The sequence below is a fragment of the Triturus cristatus genome, chromosome 3_2 (genome assembly GCF_964204655.1).
Source record: "Triturus cristatus chromosome 3_2, aTriCri1.1, whole genome shotgun sequence".
Lineage (NCBI taxonomy): Eukaryota > Metazoa > Chordata > Amphibia > Caudata > Salamandridae > Triturus > Triturus cristatus.
Window position 1 is genome coordinate 823,479,005 of NC_140584.1, and position 18,837 is coordinate 823,497,841.

At 43.6% G+C, this 18,837-nt stretch overlaps 1 protein-coding gene across 1 annotated transcript in view; it reads right to left on the bottom strand.

Moving 5' to 3' along the window:
• BZW1 (basic leucine zipper and W2 domains 1) overlaps positions 1 to 18,837 on the bottom strand; it is a 50,497-nt gene that overhangs the window by 5,332 nt on the left and 26,328 nt on the right. Inside the window, exons 6-8 of the mRNA XM_085649033.1 lie at positions 18,019 to 18,154; positions 1,200 to 1,309; positions 656 to 826 (exon numbers count right to left, since the gene is read on the bottom strand). Coding sequence (XP_085505159.1) covers positions 656 to 826; positions 1,200 to 1,309; positions 18,019 to 18,154 — 417 coding nt within the window. The remainder of the gene's footprint in view (positions 1 to 655; positions 827 to 1,199; positions 1,310 to 18,018; positions 18,155 to 18,837) is intronic.

Sequence of the window (18,837 nt, forward strand, 5' to 3'; positions counted from 1 at the left end):
TCATGGAATAGAAAGCTTACATGAACCTTTATGGGGAGTAAGACAGGCCTCTTATAGAAGTAAATACGATCATAGCTTTACTACTATGTGAAGTCTGCTTTTTTTTTTAGAATGTAAACCTCCAACTGTATTAAAGTCAAAAACCAAGGCATCTATTTAGTCAAATGCAGCTGTACTCAGTGACAGATCAGTTACACATAGCACTCACTTGCAGTTAAAGATACTGGCAACTGGTCCAAACCAGGTTTGTCAAATCTGCAGGGTGAATCCCACATGCCCTCTCACACCCAATTCTTATTTAAGAATCAGTACTCTGCACCAATATGGGAGAAAACATACCAATGAAGTTGACCACTTATTCTTGAACACATACTGCTAGTGAAATACTTTACAAACACGCACCAAAGAGCCTATACTCTTTTGGGCGTTTTCCAGGAAACCACGATCAACCTGGGACAAAAAGAATTGCCCCGTCACTCAGGTAAAACAATGTCCTAAAGTTTGATATAACTATGAAAAATATATTTTTTTAAACCCACATTATCCAAATTAGCAAACGCAACAAATCCAATCCGCAACTACACAGATTCTCTCGTAGGACACTACCTAGAATACATTACATATTGAAACTCATTCAGAACAAAAATGCACTTACGTCTTTAAGAGGTTCTCCATGAGACATCATCTCTGCAAGTTCCTTCTGAAGCTCTTTGCGAGCTCCAATTGTTTGCTGGTTCCGTACATACTCCGAAAGCTCTTTCAGTCCAGCATCAGTAAAATATTTTGTGAAGTGTTCCACGCTTTGTTTATTAGCAGGAAAAAGTTCCTTCAAGAAATATCAATGAGACTGCAAGTCAGGCCGAAGCGATTAAGAAAAGGTGGTCAAAATGCAAAGGAGGAATTGTTATGGCTCAGTGTCGATATGAAAAACAAACATTGCCAACTGAAGATTATTGGCAAAATGAGACAATGCATTGCTTGGAAATAGAAGACAGCCACCATTAAGTCTTTAAACTTGAAAACAGCCCACAGAACAACTGATCCTAGAAGGAAAGCCAACATGGCTTATGGAAACTAAATGTAAACAGTTAGAAAAATTCACATTTCAATCACTTAATATTTAGATATTTGTGGGTAGAGGTTGAATGCAACCAAGAAACTAAACAGAAGGCAATTAAAAAGCATCAGCTTGAGCTTACCATAAGTCTATTGTCCATTCCAACTTTACGAAGACTTCCAGCCACTGCGTTTATGTCTTTTTCGTTTATCCATGATTTGAACAGTTTGACTGCAAAGGCAGCAGAAACACCTACACAGAATAAAGCAACTATGACTATTGGCAAGCTGTCATTGTGGACAAATGTGCATCACATTAGCATCAAGCCAAAAATAGCACATCAAGACTAGCTTTGAGAAAAGGCAACAGTTTAGGTTACCTGTACTTCAGACTGGTGATCAGCTTAGTCAACATATGTCTGCAGGCAACATGCACCTTCCACAGCACGGTCCATTTAAGCAGCCCATCAGGGGTTCCAAAATGATCAGAGTGCATTTGCGGCTAACCCATCTAGGCTAGAAAGCAGGAGTATCTCTAGCAGATGACAAACTGAGTGCTCAATTTTTCCACTCAGCTTGCTCACAATTAGCTGGCCAAGGCCAGACATTTGTCAGTGAGGACCCAGATTTGTACATTGCTACTTGCGAGAGGACTGGTGAAGTCCAATCAAAGCTGAACAGAGGAAATATCCTGGGAAAAGGTTATTGAAAGTGAACTAGTGTTTTAAGTATGCCTAAACTTGTTGGTTATATTCCGTGTATTACTTCAATTACAAAGGTCACTTTAATCCCGATATGCTCATTTTTAGGGCGAGCCTTGTTTATTTTGGTAACTAGCAGAACACGTAGTACTGTTTTATAATTAACTGTTGCTGCAGCACGGCTTTCCACTGTTTTTAAACAATACAGAGCACCTCACTTGTCAACAGCATAATCAGCATGTTGCTCGCTCAATTTGTCAGTGCCTCCGTCTATATCTTTTAAGGAAATTGGTAGCAATGTGTAAATGGGCGAGGCTAACTTTGTGAGATGCCTAACGGATTTTTCCAATGGTACAGCAATGTTGGATAACTATTCATTGTCTTGCTCCTAAAAACCTTTTGACATTGAAGGAATCTTAAGTCCAATAATGTCTTTTGCAATTACATTTTCTTTAGGATTGTTCTGTTCATGGCATGCTTTAACGTGCCACTGAGGATTTACAGCTGGGCAATAGACAGACCAATCTTCAGTATGAAGTTAGGGGCTGGAATTGCCAAAATAATATTTTTTTCTTGGAGGTGCCCTTTAAAAAATGTATTCTCAATGGCTGTAAATTCAGAATTGACAACATTTGAGCAAACATACAAGCACTTCTTCTGATTACAGGAGATTAAACCAGCTCCTGTCTGCGCTTATAGCCTTCATACCCCCATGCTCCACCTGACCAACTAGAAACAAGGGCAGAAGTGTGTGGATTTGGCACTTTATTTTGAATAGCAAAAAGTTGTGATTCAGAGCAACTGGAATAAAAGTACGCGTGCAAAGTCAAATTTGCTTGTTATGCACTTCGTGTGTCTGGCTAATGGTGCAGTATTATAATATATCAAGAAACTATTGTGCCATATGTATAACAAGCCAAGAAGATCACACCGCCTAAAAAACATAGTGCTTCTAATGCACGCACCAGTTTTTCTACAGAGTAAGCTATCGTCCCCCCCCCCCCCCTCTAAAGCAGGAGTCTCCAACTAGTAGCTGCTGTAGCTCTCCAGCTACCTCATAGTAGCCCACCTGTGTGCAACCCAGCTTCTTAAATCAGAAAGCTTTTGCTGAATTGCATATAAAATTTTAATTATGCAACACTATTATTTTGTCAGTTCAGAAAAGGTTGGAGACCCCCTTGCTCCAATTTCTTTTTTTTTTTTTAAACTATATATATATATATTTTCACTGAAAGGCAAAATTTACAGGTGGGAAAAGTTGTTAACGCAAGAAGTGTGATCAATAGCAAGCGTACAATTACATCAATGGACCATAAGTCATGTTGCAGACTTTAATACTAAACACTCACAAAACCCCCATAATTCCCCCCCCCCCCCCCCCCCCCCCCCCCAGCTAGATCCAGCTTGTAGTACATCAGCCATGGGGACCAAATTCTCCGGAATTTACGTGGGCATCCCCTCGCTTTATAAACTACTTTCTCCGCAGCCATGTAGATCCATATTGGATTTCCACTCCGTAAATGTAGGAAGGTGTTGCGCCACCCAATACTTGGCTATGTCCCTTTTGGCCACCACTAACCCAAGATTGGCCAGTAAAAGCCCATAGTGTGGCAGGTCAATATCTGAGAATACCTAGGAGTAAGAATTTCACATCCAGCCCTAGGCTCGCCCCTAGTATTTTGTTCAGTTCACCCATGATCGCCCTGCTCTAATTTCAACCTTTTTCCCCACTTGGTCACCTGATCCACCCAGCTCCATATGGTCTCACTTTTATAAGTGGACGCACAGATACGTGACATCAAGAATCAAGACCAAGTCAGTTTTCCAAAACTTGAGATATCAGTACAATCATATGGTTGTTGCTCTCAAATAAGGCTCCGCTTTAGCGGATTTTTACAGATAAATACAGAAAGGATTATGCTACTTACCAGTATGCATCTGTTCTTGGCATGTAGAGCTGCAGATCTATACACTGTGCATAGATCGCCATCTGGTGTTGGGCCTGGATGTTTGCAGTTTGTTTTTCCTCTTGGAAAGTCTTTGGAAGTCACGAGGTCTGCGACTCCTCCTTTGGTTCGTATTGCGCATGGGCTTCGGCTCCATCCTCAGATGGTTTTGCGCCAGCAGGGAAAGATGGAGCGTAGTAATAACGGTAAAGAAACCCATGTGTGTTGTATCTAAAGAAGATAGACTGGAACGGATACAGGTAGCCAGGGAGGCGGGTGGGCGTGTATAATAGATCAGCAGCTCTACATGCCAAGAACAGATGCATACTGGTAAGTAGCATATTCCGTTCGAGGCATACGAGCTGCAGATTATACACTGTGCATAGACTATATAGCATTACCCAACCCTAGCGGCGACCACCGGCATCCGTTGCAGTTGTTTGGAAAAGTGTTTAGTACAGCCAGGCCCACACTAGCTTGTTGCTTGGTTTGCACATCTACACAGTAATGTTGTGAAAGTGTGCGGTGTTGACCGTGTCGCTGCTTTGCAAATGTCATCTAATGGTATGTTCCCTAGAAAAGCCATAGAAGCCCCCATCTTCCTTGTAGAGTGGGCTTTAGGGGGGGGAACAGATAGCGTTAGTTTTGCCTTGTGGTAGCAAATCTGTATGCATTTTACAATCCACCTAGCTATCCCCAATTTAGAAATAGGGTTGCCTTTATGTGGTGGAGAGAAAGACAAATAGCTGTTTGGTTTTTCTGAAAGGTTGCGTTCTTTGGATGTAGTAAAGTAAGGCCCTTTCAACATCCAGTGTGTGTAAAGCCCTTTCCGCAACCGTTTGAGGTTGTCAGAAAAAGGATGGTAATTCTACCGACTGGTTGAGATGAAAGGGAGAAATGACTTTGGGTAGGAATTTTGGGTTGGTGCGGAGTACAACCTTGTTCTGATGCATTTGGAGAAAAGGTTCCTGTATAGTGAGTGCTTGTATTTCACTAACCCTTCTAAGGGAAGTGATGGCCACTAGAAAAGCTGTTTTCCATGTGAGAAATTGCAGCTCACATTTATGTAATGTTCCAAAGGCGGTCCCATTAGCCTTGTGAGAACTATATTCAAGTTCCAGACAGGTGAGGGTGGTACTCTGGGTGGAATTACTATTTTGAGGCCTTCAATAAACGCTTTGATGGCAGGCACCCTGAAAAGCGATAGGTGCTGCCTGTTCTGTAAGTAAGCAGCAATTGCTGCGAGGTGTGACCAAATGGATGTATATGCTAGGTTACACCTTTGTAGATGGAGCAAGTAACATATGATGTGCTGTATGGACACATTTAGAGGGTTGATTGTGTTGTTATGGCAGTAAACAAATAGTTTCCACTTTGCAGCATAGCATGCCCTAGTAGTAGGGCGTCTAGCTTCTCTGATAATATTCATGCAATCAGGGGGAAGGTTAAGGTATCCTAAATTCTAGGACCTCAGGAGCCAGATGGCAAGGTTGAGCTGAGCTGGGTCCGGGTGCCTGATTTCTCCATGGTTCTGGGTTAGGAGGCATGGTGAGAGGTGTAACTTTTGGTGTGGTACTACCGAGAGTTCCAGTAGTGTGGTGTACCACGGTTGTCTGGCCCATGTTGGAGCTACCAGGATGAGCGTGAGAGAATGCTGTTGTAGCTTTCGCACCACTAATTCCATTAGTGGGAGAGGTGGAAATGCGTATGCAAATTTGTCTGACCAGTTCATCCATATTGCATTGCCTTTGGACAATGGGTGTGGATATCTGGCGGCGAAGTTTGGGCATTTTTTGTTTGTGGGTGGCAAAGAGGTCTATCTGAGGATGCCCCCACTTCTGAAAGAATGGGTGAAGAACCGGTGGGTGAAGTTCCCATTCGTGGATCTGTTGAGTTTGTCTGCTGAGCAGATTTGCCACGGTGTTTTGGACTCCCAGGACGTGTTGGGCCAGGAGAAAATTTCTGCGGCATTGCCCATCTCCATATGCTCTGTGCTAATTGAGAGATCTGTGGAGTGTGCCCCCCTGCTTTTGAATGTAGTACATGGCAGTCATGTTGTCTGTGCGAATGAGGACTGCTTTGCCTGAAATCTGCGTCTGGAAGGATTTTAGGGCTAGGAAGATTGCCAGTAACGCCAAGTGGTTGATGTGGAGTAACTTTTGTTGCGGCGTCCATGTGCCCTGCACTGTGTGATGTAACAGATGAGCTCCCCAGCCGGAGAGTGATGCATCTGTTAGGGTTATTTGTGGAACCGGGTCCAGGAACGGTCGACCTTTAGAAAGGTTTGTGGTGTTCCACCACTGCAGAGAGCGATGGGTTTGACCGTCCACCAACACCAGATCTGTCAGTTGCCTCTGGGCCTGGTTCCACTGGCGCGCTAAGCACTCTTGAGTGGACGCATCTGGAGTCTTGCATGAAGCACTATGAAAATGCAAGAGGCCATCATCCCTATAAGTTGCATAAACACTCTTGCTGGGAGAGAGTGTTGAAGTATGAATTTTTGACGCAGAGCCTGTACGTTTGCAATCCTGGCAGGATTGGGATAGGCTATGGCTTTTGAGGTGTCTATGGTGGCACCGAGGTATTGTTGTGTGCGATGGTACCAGCTGGGACTTTTGGTGGATCACCGTGAAACCTAAGTAGTTGGATTGTAGCGGCGGTGTGGTGCACACATTGTCGTAGGACGTGGCTTTTATTAGCCAGTCGTCCAAATATGGGAAGACGTGAATGTGCTGTCTGAGGTGTGCCGCCACTACTGCTAGGCACTTGAATACCCTTGGTGCTGTTGTGACCCCGAACGGGAGCACCTTGAACTGGTAGTGTTGCCCGTCCACTACAAACCTGAGGTACTTACTGTGAGCATGGTGTACTGGGATATGAAAGTATGCGTCTTTCAAGTCCAGTGTGGTGTGAAAGTCTTTGTGGGAGAGGAGTGGAAGAACCTGTTGAAGGGTTACCATGTGAAAATGGTCTGAATGTATGTAAGTGTTTAGAGGTCTGAGATCTAGAATATGTCGTAGAGTCTCGTCGCTTTTTGGAATCAGAAAGTATAGGGAGTAGACCCCTAAATTTTGCTGATTGGTGGGGACTTGCTCTATGGCTTGTTTTTGCAGGAGGGAGATTACTTCGTTTTAATAACGTGGCATGTTCTTGTGACATTGGGCGTTGCCTGGGTGGAACGTTTTTTGGGGGGGTGGGGGGGGAGGGGCTAGATGTTAATTCTAGGCAGTACTTCAAAAACCAAGAGAGGAATCCGAGGTCTAATTCTACCAATCTTGATCAGTGATTCAAGAGAGTTGGCTAATAGCAAATTTTATGCCAATAGAAAAAGGTAAACATGTGATAGGACAATACAACAGATGAAAGGTGCAGAAGGTGAAGCAAAAAAGCTTGATCTAAGGATAATCAGCATCCCATCATTACACTCTTATAGTGCCCAGTGTCATCATCTGGGTTACCAAACAACTCTTCACAGGGTCCTCTTAATGTATCGAGGTTAGATGAATGAGTTGTATCCTCTTCTCAAGAAACATCCAAAAGAGGAGGAAAAAGCAAGAGTATATGAAAGAGTGTAAAGAAAACAAATGAATGTTTTTGTATTTATCAGTGCTCATAAAACAGAATACACAATTGATATGTACTAGATATACGTAAGTACTAGACTGTGCCTCATCAATCGTGTTTCTATCTAAAAAAGTGGAAAAAAGGAAAAAGGAGGCAGGTAACCAACGTTTACTGCCCACCGTGTGGTCGACATGTTTCAGCCATCCGGAGAAACTCTCCTTGGCTTTCTTCAGGACCTCATAAACAAAGTCCCTAATATTTGGACTTTGAGAAAAGCAACTGGGTTACTACCATACCCTTCACTATGTCTTCAATTCCTCTATGTGATTTGCTGATGTTCGTTGACATCAAACAATATCTGAGGACTGGGACTCGTACTGGGATGGACCTCCATCCCAGTACGAGTCCCAGCCGGAGGTACCGACGGACAGAGCGGGGCCTCTTCCTTGACTCAAGCTGGTGCCGAGTGAGGTGGGGCTTTTTCCTCAGATATTGTTTGATGTCAACGAACATCAGCAAATCACATAGAGGAATTGAAGACATAGTGAAGGGTATGGTAGTAACCCAGTTGCTTTTCTCAAAGTCCAAATATTAGGGACTTTGTTTATGAGGTCCTGAAGAAAGCCAAGGAGAGTTTCTCCGGATGGCTGAAACATGTCGACCACACGGTGGGCAGTAAACGTTGGTTACCTGCCTCCTTTTTCCTTTTTTCCACTTTTTTAGATAGAAACACGATTGATGAGGCACAGTCTAGTACTTACGTATATCTAGTACATATCAATTGTGTATTCTGTTTTATGAGCACTGATAAATACAAAAACATTCATTTGTTTTCTTTACACTCTTTCATATACTCTTGCTTTTTCCTCCTCTTTTGGATGTTTCTTGAGAAGAGGATACAACTCATTCATCTAACCTCGATACATTAAGAGGACCCTGTGAAGAGTTGTTTGGTAACCCAGATGATGACACTGGGCACTATAAGAGTGTAATGATGGGATGCTGATTATCCTTAGATCAAGCTTTTTTGCTTCACCTTCTGCACCTTTCATCTGTTGTATTGTCCTATCACATGTTTACCTTTTTCTATTGGCATAAAATTTGCTATTAGCCAACTCTCTTGAATCACTGATCAAGATTGGTAGAATTAGACCTCGGATTCCTCTCTTGGTTTTTGAAGTATTTAGGAAGGGGGCTTTGGTATCCTTATAGGTCTTTAAATATTTGCCCTCAGACCCTACCTGTTTTGATTGATAATTCTAGGCAGTACCCTGAATGAATAATTTGAGTCACCCATCTGTCTGAGGTGATTGTCTCCCAGACGTGAAGGAAATTTTGTACTCTGCCCCCGACCAGAGTGGAATGGTCTGGAGGGAGCGGGGGAAAGTCATTGGGTAGGCGGTGTGGCAGAGCGGGCGGTATTGGTCTTGCCTCTGCCTTTATTATTATTATTGCCTCTGTAGCCGCCTCTTTGATAACCCCTTGTGAAGGTAGACTGAGGAGGGGATTTGTAGGACGTGGATGCGCTATCGGAGGAGTAGCCTCTACCCGTTCCCCGAAAGGAAGAGCGGCGAAAATAGCGCCTAGGAGTGTGTGACTGTAGGGCTCCCATGGATTTCGCCGTATCAGTCTCTTCATCCTCGAGGGCTTCATCAACTTTTGGACCAAATAAATGTTGTTGATCGAATGGGTGGTTCAATATGGAGGCTTGAAACTTAGCCAGGCGTGTAGACGGAGGAGGACACAGGTGTTTATGGCCCTGGAGGCTGTATCTGCCGCATCTAGGGCACATCGTATAGAAGTATTAGTTATAGTTTTTCCCTCTTGAATCAATTCATTAGCCCTATTTCTGTATTTCAGGGAGATTGTGCATGATGGTCTCTAACTCATCATAATGCGCTCTGTTGTATCTGGCCAATAGCGCTTGTGTTGGCGATACGCCATATATTGGCAGCTTGTGACGCAGTGCGCTTCCCTGACAAGTCTAGGAGCTTGGACTCTTTGTAAGGTGGTGGTGCTTCGCCTGACGCCTGAGAATTTGAACGCTTCCTAGCTGTAGATACCACTAAGGAATCCAGTGGTGCAGGGCTTTTAATGTATGAAGGATCTGTGGGGGCGGCTTTATATTTTCTCTATACGTGGGTTTAGGACCCTAGCCCTGACTGGGTCTTTAAAAACGTCTGGTGCATGTTTGATTACTCCGTTTAGCATAGCAGTAGACCTATGTGCAGTATCGAAGGTGTCTAGGAGAAAATCTTCCTCTACTGGGTCAGTATGTAGCTCTACCCCGTGATAATGTGCCGCCCTCTGTAATAGGTGGTGAAAACCTAACGAGTCTTCTGGTTCTGTAATAGGTGGTGAAAACCTAACGAGTCTTCTGGTGGGGATGGCCTAGATGGATAAAGGTCATCCTGTGGAACATCTGGGAAGTCCCGATTGTTAGTCATCCCAGGGGTCTGGGGATCCAGTAGGGGTGGGGTCTTGTGGCACATCTGCTGGATCGTAGTAAGGGTCCCCTTGATCATCATGGTCTGGAGACAGGGTCGGAGAGCGATGAGGCAGGGGTGGTGGAGGTGCAGGGGTGGAGGAGGTGGGGGGGGAAGGCACTCTGAAAGGGGAGGTAGCAGTGTCCTTCCTCTTTGGAGGTGGAACTGGTTTGTCCAAATGTCGCGTGTCAAATGTCCAGTTTATGGATCCTTGGTAAGAGGATCCGGTGTGAAAAGTTCTTGCGACACTGGTTGTTCGGTCGGCGCCGAGGTTTTCGGGGCAGACGGCATTTAAGGCTCGTCTGTGCCGTGCTTTTTTGGGACCTCCGATTTTTTGTTCGGTGCAGAGAGGCTTCGGCACGGGAGAGTCGGTGCCAAGGGCCTCATGATGTTTGGTCGGCACCGAGAGGGTGGGTTTCGACACAGGGCTTTGGTGCTGTGCTCGGTGTGGAGGTGGAGGCCGATATTTTCTTCGGTGCCGAAGGGTGTTTTTCGGCACCGCTGGTAGGCTGGCTCGAGCCCGAGCTGCCGGAAGGCTTAGTAGGCTTCTTTACCGGGCCCGAAGGTGGGGTGTTGAAGTAGTGTCCTTTGTCTTCCCTAGGCTCGAAAGCGAAGGCATGACCGAAGCCTTGTGTATCGGAGGGGGTATAGTACTCACGACCCTCTGCGCCGGGGTGATGTCCTCCACATCTGAGTCGTCGGACTCGGAAGCACTGATGAGGTAGTCGTCTTCTTCGATGTTCTGCTGTTCCGGAGCTTCGACGTCGTCCCCGAAGATGTCGACTGGAGCGGAGGTCGAGGAGTGCGCCATGTTGCGTCTGGCCCTTCGATCTCGAATAGTCTTTTTCGATCTATAAGACTTGTAGGCGGGACAGTCTCGAGCCTCGTGTTCAGGGAAGAGGCAGAGGTTGCACACCTCCTGAAGATCAGTGTGGGGGAATTTGGACCCACATCGAGGGCACTTCTTGAAGGGAGTTCTTTCCATCAGCCGAGACCGGAGCCAGGATAGGCCCGAAGGCCGCCGTCGGCGACTGGAATCGAAGAAGTGTAGAAGAGAAGGTGATTAAGATGATTTATTATCTGAAGAATCTCGATGAGCGAGGAAATTGCGTCGATCGTTGAACTGGAAAAGTTCGGAACCGGAGCGCGAAGTATTACATCCGAGCCCGATGGCGGAAAAAAAAAAAAAACACAATCTGAGGATGGAGCCGAAGCCCATGCGCAATACGAACCAAAGGAGGAGTCACCGACCTCGTGACTTCAAAAGACTTTCCAAGAGGAAAAACAAACTGCAAACATCCGGGCCCAACACCAGATGGCGATCTATGCACAGTGTATAATCTGCAGCTCATATGCCTTTAACCCCTTCAGCGCTGGGCGAATTCCGCCGCGGTGCTGAAGGGTTCGTGCGCGGGCGGGCCGATGACGGAACGGTTCCGTCATGAGCACAGCTCAACCGTGGCTCATGACGGAACCGTTCCGTCATGAGCATGGAAGGGGTTAACACCATTTTCTTGTCTGTATTTATTTTTAAATGTGTATAAAAACAGAAATTGGGAGCTTTGACCGATTCTAAATACACTTTGCCATGACTGCCAGGCCAATAACTGTGTGGATGGCTAGGTAAGGGTGTTAAGAAAGGAATTTTAGTGAACAGGCTTAACACAGCAAAAGATATGTACAAGGCTGATCCGGACGTGCATATTAGTGTATATACAAGTGCATTGATTCATCTTCTGCAGGTGTTCATATCACTGAAACATGAGGCATTGAAGCAGGACTGCATATTTATTGGTCAAGTAAATGTGGATATATGCCAGTTTCAGCCTCCGCCACCCCACAAAAACCATAATATGTATAAATACAGATAAAGTTGACAATAAAATATAAATACAGAGACGGAACTGTCAAAAAATTAAATACCATAAACCAGGTGGCCCTACTACAAACATCCCATGTGCTGCAGAGACCACAATGTCAAAAAAGTCCAATGGGGCATACCCAAATAACCCTCCCACGCCTGGGTAAGGAACATCTAGTAGATATAAAGAAACTTGGCTAAGAGGGATCAATCTCTTGTTTATTTTTACTCAAGAAACAATCAATTTTCTCGGTAATTACTTATTTCTTATAAGAAAGTGTATTCATCATTATTTATCAGGGACGAATATCTCTTGGTAGACATCAGAACACTTCAACACATAATATATACAAATTTAACAGACATGAAAACAAAACACCTCTATCTACAATTTCATTAGATCATATAAATACACATACACTTTATGTACACAGCAAATCATCAAATGTCAATTCCCCTAATCGTGATTCCAAATCGATGTATACTTGTTATTTACAGTAATACATTTGGAGGTAATCCTTTTTGGCATCCGAGGTATTACTCCTCTCCTATTGTTTTATGTGTCTGCCAAACAAAATAATTCTTGGATCAACACAATCAGTGGATTCCTTCTACGTCAGTATGTCGACGCGTTCGCGTTTCAGCCTCCAAATATTTGGCCTCTTCAGGACGGGGATAACAGACTATCTACAGAATAATGTAATAAAATAAAAATAAATTAACAACAACTATTTATCTCAGGCTATCCCAGATTAGCCCATGCAGTGTTCGGAAGGACCACGCGTGAAAGACTCCGCGGAAACACGGAAAATCAACCTTAATCCCAAACAAATATTTGAATTTGATTGGGATTAAGGTTGATTTTCCGCTGAGTCTTTCACCCGTGGTCCTTCCGAACACTGCATGGGCTAATCTGGGATAACCTGAGATAAATAGTTGTTGTTAATTTATTTTTATTTTATTACATTATTCTGTAGATAGTCTGTTATCCCCGTCCTGAAGAGGCCAAATATTTGGAGGCTGAAACGCGAACGCGTCGACATACTGACGTAGGAGGAATCCACTGATTGTGTTGATCCAAGAATTATTTTGTTTGGCAGACACATAAAATAGGAGAGGAGTAATACCTCGGATGCCAAAAAGGATTACCTCCAAATGTATTACTGTAAACAACAAGTATACATCGATTTGGAATCACGATTAGGGGAATTGACATTTGATAATTTGTTGTGTACATAAAGTGTATGTGTATTTATATGATCTAATGAAATTGTAGATAGGTGTTTTGTTCTCATGTCTGTTAAATTTGTATATATTATGTGTTGAAGTGTTCTGATGTCTACCAAGAGATATTCGTCCCTGATAAATAATGATGAATACACTTTCTTATTAGAAATAAGTAATTACCGAGAAAATTGATTGTTTGAGTAAAAATAAACAAGAGATTGATCCCTCTTAGCTAAGTTTCTTTATATCTAGCAGAGACCACAATGTGCACAACCAAAATCCATTACATTTTAATTTATTAGAGATCTTTGCAAAGCACATCGGTATAAATCTCCCTAGGGCAATTGTGAATGTAAGAAGAGATTTTCAAGTTACTCTGAAATTTTAGAAGTATTAGGTACACTCCCACAACTTATACAGGGAGAGAAGCATCAGGAACAGAGACAGCTTTCATAACATTTCAACATACACAGGTAACCCTTCGGTTCACATCACACCATCAACAGCAAGTAAAAAAAAACACTGGAACACCAATAACTAACATTCATTAGGCCAGCGTCTCCATGTTTCATGTAAATCCACCTTATTCAACAGTTTTTAAAGCTTCCAAATACACTTTAGCTCCATACACACGAACACCCTTGATAATGTTGGGACTTCACAGAGTCCTAAATCTTCAAATCTACCTCGGCAGCACCTCATGTATGAATAAAATACATTTTGTTTTAATGTTGCTTCTCTCACCAGTCTAGTCTACACTGGAAAATTACTCAACATTGCCTAGTGTATCCAAACCGCATTTGTGCCAATTTGTACCCAGCACGCTCGCACATAACTCAAAAAAGTATCCTCTACGGTCATGTGAATTATCAGCATACATACATTCACCAGCTCTCACTTTTTGCCAGTCTAAACTACTCACCAGCAACCCCTGAATGCTTTCTTCAACCAACTTCACACATTCTCCTGCCCACTGGTTTGAATGCGCGATACAAAGCTACAACTCCTTTATTTGAAGAAGCAAACAAGCCTAATCATAATTTTCAAACCCCACCCCCTCGGGCACAAAATATAGCTATACTTTCAGAGAACACTAAATCACTAGTACCAGAGCATATTGCATTCCTCTGAATTATGTACCAATTGACCAACTAAATCACAAGCATCTTCATCACTGGCCGCACAACTCCGCATTCTGCAAACGCCGCACAACTCCGCATTCTGCAAACGCCGCACAACTCCGCATTCTGCAAACGCCGCACAACTCCGCATTCTGCAATATGCAGAGTTGTACACCACAACTCTGCATTTTCCAAACGCTGTACTTATTATATGTTTATCTAGTCACAGCCTACAAGCGTAACCTTTAAGCTTAAGTTAGGCAGGGTGTTGGAGGCCTAAGCATTTACACCTATAGTATGGTTCCAACTTCCAATCAATTGGTTTGAGTGTAACCGAGTTTTTTTTTTTCTAAATTCAGGACAACCTCTACCATGTTCATTTTGACATGGTCGATTTCTTAAAACAATTTTGAATGCAGGATTTGGTAACCGTATTTTAGGGTTGAGGAAGAGAATGAGCTAGCACAAGTCTCGCTTGCAAGACGTGAAAAAAAAAAAAAAAGGACTTGGAGCCCGCCCATAGCTTACAATTTGTTGGCTTGATATTTGTATTGCAAAGAGACACTGTGTAACTTCTGAAATGCTTTAACACAACTGTGCAGTACACGCTAATTTGCCCCACCACCTCATTCCATAACCACACCTCCGTCCATTACAAACCACCCAACCGCAAACAATTTCAATCCAACCCACATAAATCCAGACCGCACATCCACACCTCAGACCCACAACACATGGGTAAAATACATTGACATTTTTTTTTAACTCACGCAAATGCGAGATCTACTGGCATTGCCAATGCAGGATATCCAGTTGTAACAAATGCAAAAATAACTATTGGACAGAACGCAGAACAGTGTCATACATTCACCCCAGTACAGAGATCTGGGCCTAAATCCATATTTTTTTGCTCACCATGCCATTCCAGTTTGGACCCAGCCATATGCAAATCAGTCTTGACCCTGTGCCCAATGGGAACAGAGCAGCCCTGTCGGGCCAGGAGTCAAGCTATCCTGGCTGAAGAGGGGTGAAACCCCGAAACCGGTCATAGGATGCTTGATTCCGGTCCAGGGAATACATGGCTTGGCAGTTCGGGCTGGACTGTTCCCATGAGGCACAGGGAAAGACTGATTTGCATATGGCCATGTCTGAACTGGGGTGGCGTAGTGAGCAAAATAACGATGGATTAAACCCAGATCCGTGACTGGGGGTGAATGTTTTGCCAATGTGCAACATTCCGTCCATCATCGTGTGTTTTGCTGTTATCCATTTTAACAGCCTACCAGGATAGAATTAGTTTCACTCTACTCAGCTATCAAATGTGCAAAAAACACTTCATCACCTTATAGTAAAGGCAATGTCGTATTGCTGACATTGCAAAAAACACACCTTAGCTGAACTTGCATCCTAGGTCTAACGAGATACGTTTACCCAGTAATCTAATAGCCCTCCCCTGCTGAGGACATGGATACTATGTATGCGACAAAAGATGTGCAAATGTTACTACAAGCCCCAATTCTTTCGTTTTGCAGAACGGAGAGATCTGTGCATACCATGCAAGACAGGTGCAAGTGTTGAACTTCTGATATACAGACCCATCTCTGTATTAAGGTTCCTAGGGCCACATCCATCAGGTGCAGATATTCATACAAAAAAAATAAAAAAAAATACCAAAAACTAAAGAAATCCAGCATTTACCCACCACGCTTTGGCAAGAGACAAGGGACGAGCTGGTGGGGCACGTCTGCTTGTGTACGATTTGAAACCTCAAGTTCTGTTTAACGTGCTGCTTCTTATCTTCAAATCAGGTCTTTAGTTTAAATTAGCTCATGTATTTTAGCAACTGACTTTGGCTTGGACTTCACAGAACAGTAAGATTGTGGGTTGAGCTCTTGCAAGCTGAAAGGGCTTATCAGCTCCCATACTTGCTCTGTTAAAAGACAAAGTTATCCCTAAATTACAATCCATTTTGTCACCAAGGCAATCAATACAGGAAAAGTCCACAAGGAAGAAATGAGCCTATATTAATTCTGGCCTTTTATCCAGTTAACACTAATCACAGTAGCTGGAATTTGGTAGTGGGCAATTAGAAAAAAGGATTCTACAGCAGGCCATAGCCAGGCTTGTCCATATTTGGTGGGAGAATATGGTTATCGCCAAAGTTCAAAGGCAGTGGTGCCTATAGCAGGAATCACTAGAGCCCAACTTGCTGGCTCCTGAAGTGAATCGACACCCCCCCCCCCGTTTCAAATACTTGGTATAAACGCACAGCCTCTCTGGACCGGAACCTCCCATAGTCTCCTCCTCTGAGCCCCCTGACCAGCAGAGGCGTGTTTACCTGGATTGTTTATTTATTTATTTGAGGTATTTGTAGAGCGCAGCATTCATCCCAAGGGATATCAAGGCGCTTAATGAGAAAGGGCTGCTGAGGTTTGGACCGGGGGTTTATTATTTGGGGAAGAGATGAGTTTTGAGTTTTTGCCTGAATACAAGGAGGTTCGTGGTGTGTCTCAGATCCGCCGGTAGTTCATTCCAGCGTTTGGCCGCCAAATGCGAGAAGGCTCGTCCTCCTGTTCTTGTTTTGTAGATACGCCTGGGTTTTGCTAGGGCTGAATTAGTGGATCTTAAGTTTCGGTTTGGAATGTAAAATTCAATTTTCCCTTGCAGGATAGTAGGGCCTGTTTTATGGAGGGTTTTGTGCGCATGACAGAGTAGTTTGAATGTGGCGCGCTGGCGCATCGGCAGCCAGTGGAGTTGTTTTAAGCATGCCGATGCTGAGTCCCTTTTGCCTTTGTTACATACCAGCTTGGCAGCCTGGTTTTGCAGGACCTGGAGGCGAGAGAACAACTGCTCGTTCATTCCTTCGAATAGAGCATTGCCGTAATCCAGGCGGCTAACTAGGAGGGCCTGTGTGATTGTGCGACGACAGTCCAGTGGGATCCATTTGAAGATCTTGGCGAGGAGTTTCAGGATTGCAAATCCCTTACCCCAAAGTGTGCGTACGTGGTCCTTCATGGATAGTGCGTCATCCATCATGACACCCAGATTCCTGGCGTGTTGTTTCGGGGCGGGGGCTGTCCCTAGAGCCGGTGGCCACCAAGAATCATTCCATGATAGTTTAGCTCCTCCGAACAGTAGAATTTCGGATTTTCCGGCGTTGAGCTTAAGACAGTGATTACGCATCCAGTCGGCCATTTCGGAGAGGCAACTGTGGAGTTTATTTTTAGTTGTTTCTAATTTCTCCGATCTTTCATCCAAGGTCACCATCAGCTGCGTGTCGTCGGCATATGAGCAAATGTTCTAGGACCCTTCTCTACCACGATTGGGATTTCAGTTGCGATATGTCGCCACTACTATAGAAATAGGAGTAACCTGTTCCTGATGGCCTAAACACTTCAACAGGCCGAAACGCCGTCGACTTTCAGCGACAATTTCGGTGCTATTTCCTCAAGGATACCCAGCTTGATTTCTTTTATACATTAGCATTTATTGTTTGGGTATCCCGACAATGTAAATCTCACCACCATTTGTATTTTGTTGTTGCGCCACTTCCTGTCGCTGTACATACTTTCTCACTTGTGAGCACTTGGGCATCCCACATGTTACATGCCATTTAACGTAAAGCAGTGCTATTTGTACATGTTTGAACGTATGAAGTTAAAAGACAAATATAGGTATCTACTAAACTCAATCCTATGTTGCCAAATTGTTCTTTTGTCTCCATGTTTCTCCTTCCGCTCCCAGCAATTAATTGTGCTGCTTTAAATGGACCTTTAACACCCTTAGAAACATTGTTGTACGTTACATAAGCAGGAATCAGACCGCACTCAGTTTTGCTACTCCTGCTTGGTAGGAGTCATATGCATGCAAAAACTCAGCCAAAAAGATAGGCATGAAACAGACTACATAAAACTGAAGCAGGCCTGGTTCAAAGTCTGGTCGGGAAGTGAGAGACTAGGAAAACTCTGCACACCATACAAAGAATACAGCTAGTAATACCACAGAGACAAGTTCTCATTATTAATCTGCCAAATGTAACCGCATCACAAAACTTACCTTCCTTGACCAAGTTCTCATTATAAAGGCTGTTGAGAATTGATGCAGAAAGGTTACCATTGGCCAACAAAATGCCAGTCAGCATGGCCAGCTTGTTTCGCTCAGACTCTGTAAAACCCTTTAGAAATAGCAGCAGCTGAAAAAAGAATGTATGCACAGTTATATTAAAGTATAACACGTCCAGATGACCACCGATTGAAACGGCGACAAAACTAACAGTTTAGTTGACATTACAACTGCCCAGTATAAAGCAACAGGCATCAAATCAGTTAACCAATACACTCGAGATCACTGTATTAAGCCAACATTTTGTTGTAGTGTTGTGCTCTACAAACTGTGGGTACACCCATCAAATGGGTGTATTACCCATGCTAATCCGTAGAGCAGCCAACGTATTTTAACATTTTACCTGCCACTTGCAGCAATAACTACCATTCAGTACTTGTTGGATGGAAGCAAAAAAAAAAAAAAAATCAAAATAGATAAGGCATGTGCAAAGCCAATTGGTATTACCCACACTTGAGTGCTGACAAAAGCAATTCAAAATACCTGGCCCAAAGGCCAATAAAATCATACAGCAGGAAATTCAGCTAGGAATATAGATGGACCCAGAAAAATCTTACTTCAGAATAACTATATAGTGCTGCTTTATGCAATTGAAAGGAGGGAGGGCAACTATGAGATGGAAAATACTGTGGTGACAGTTAAATAAAATGTATGATGTGCTGTTACCAATAAAATGGTACCAAAAAATTAGATGCAGACGACAAGCGCCACTACACAAATTGCCATGACTGACAAGCCCAATTACGCAAGCAA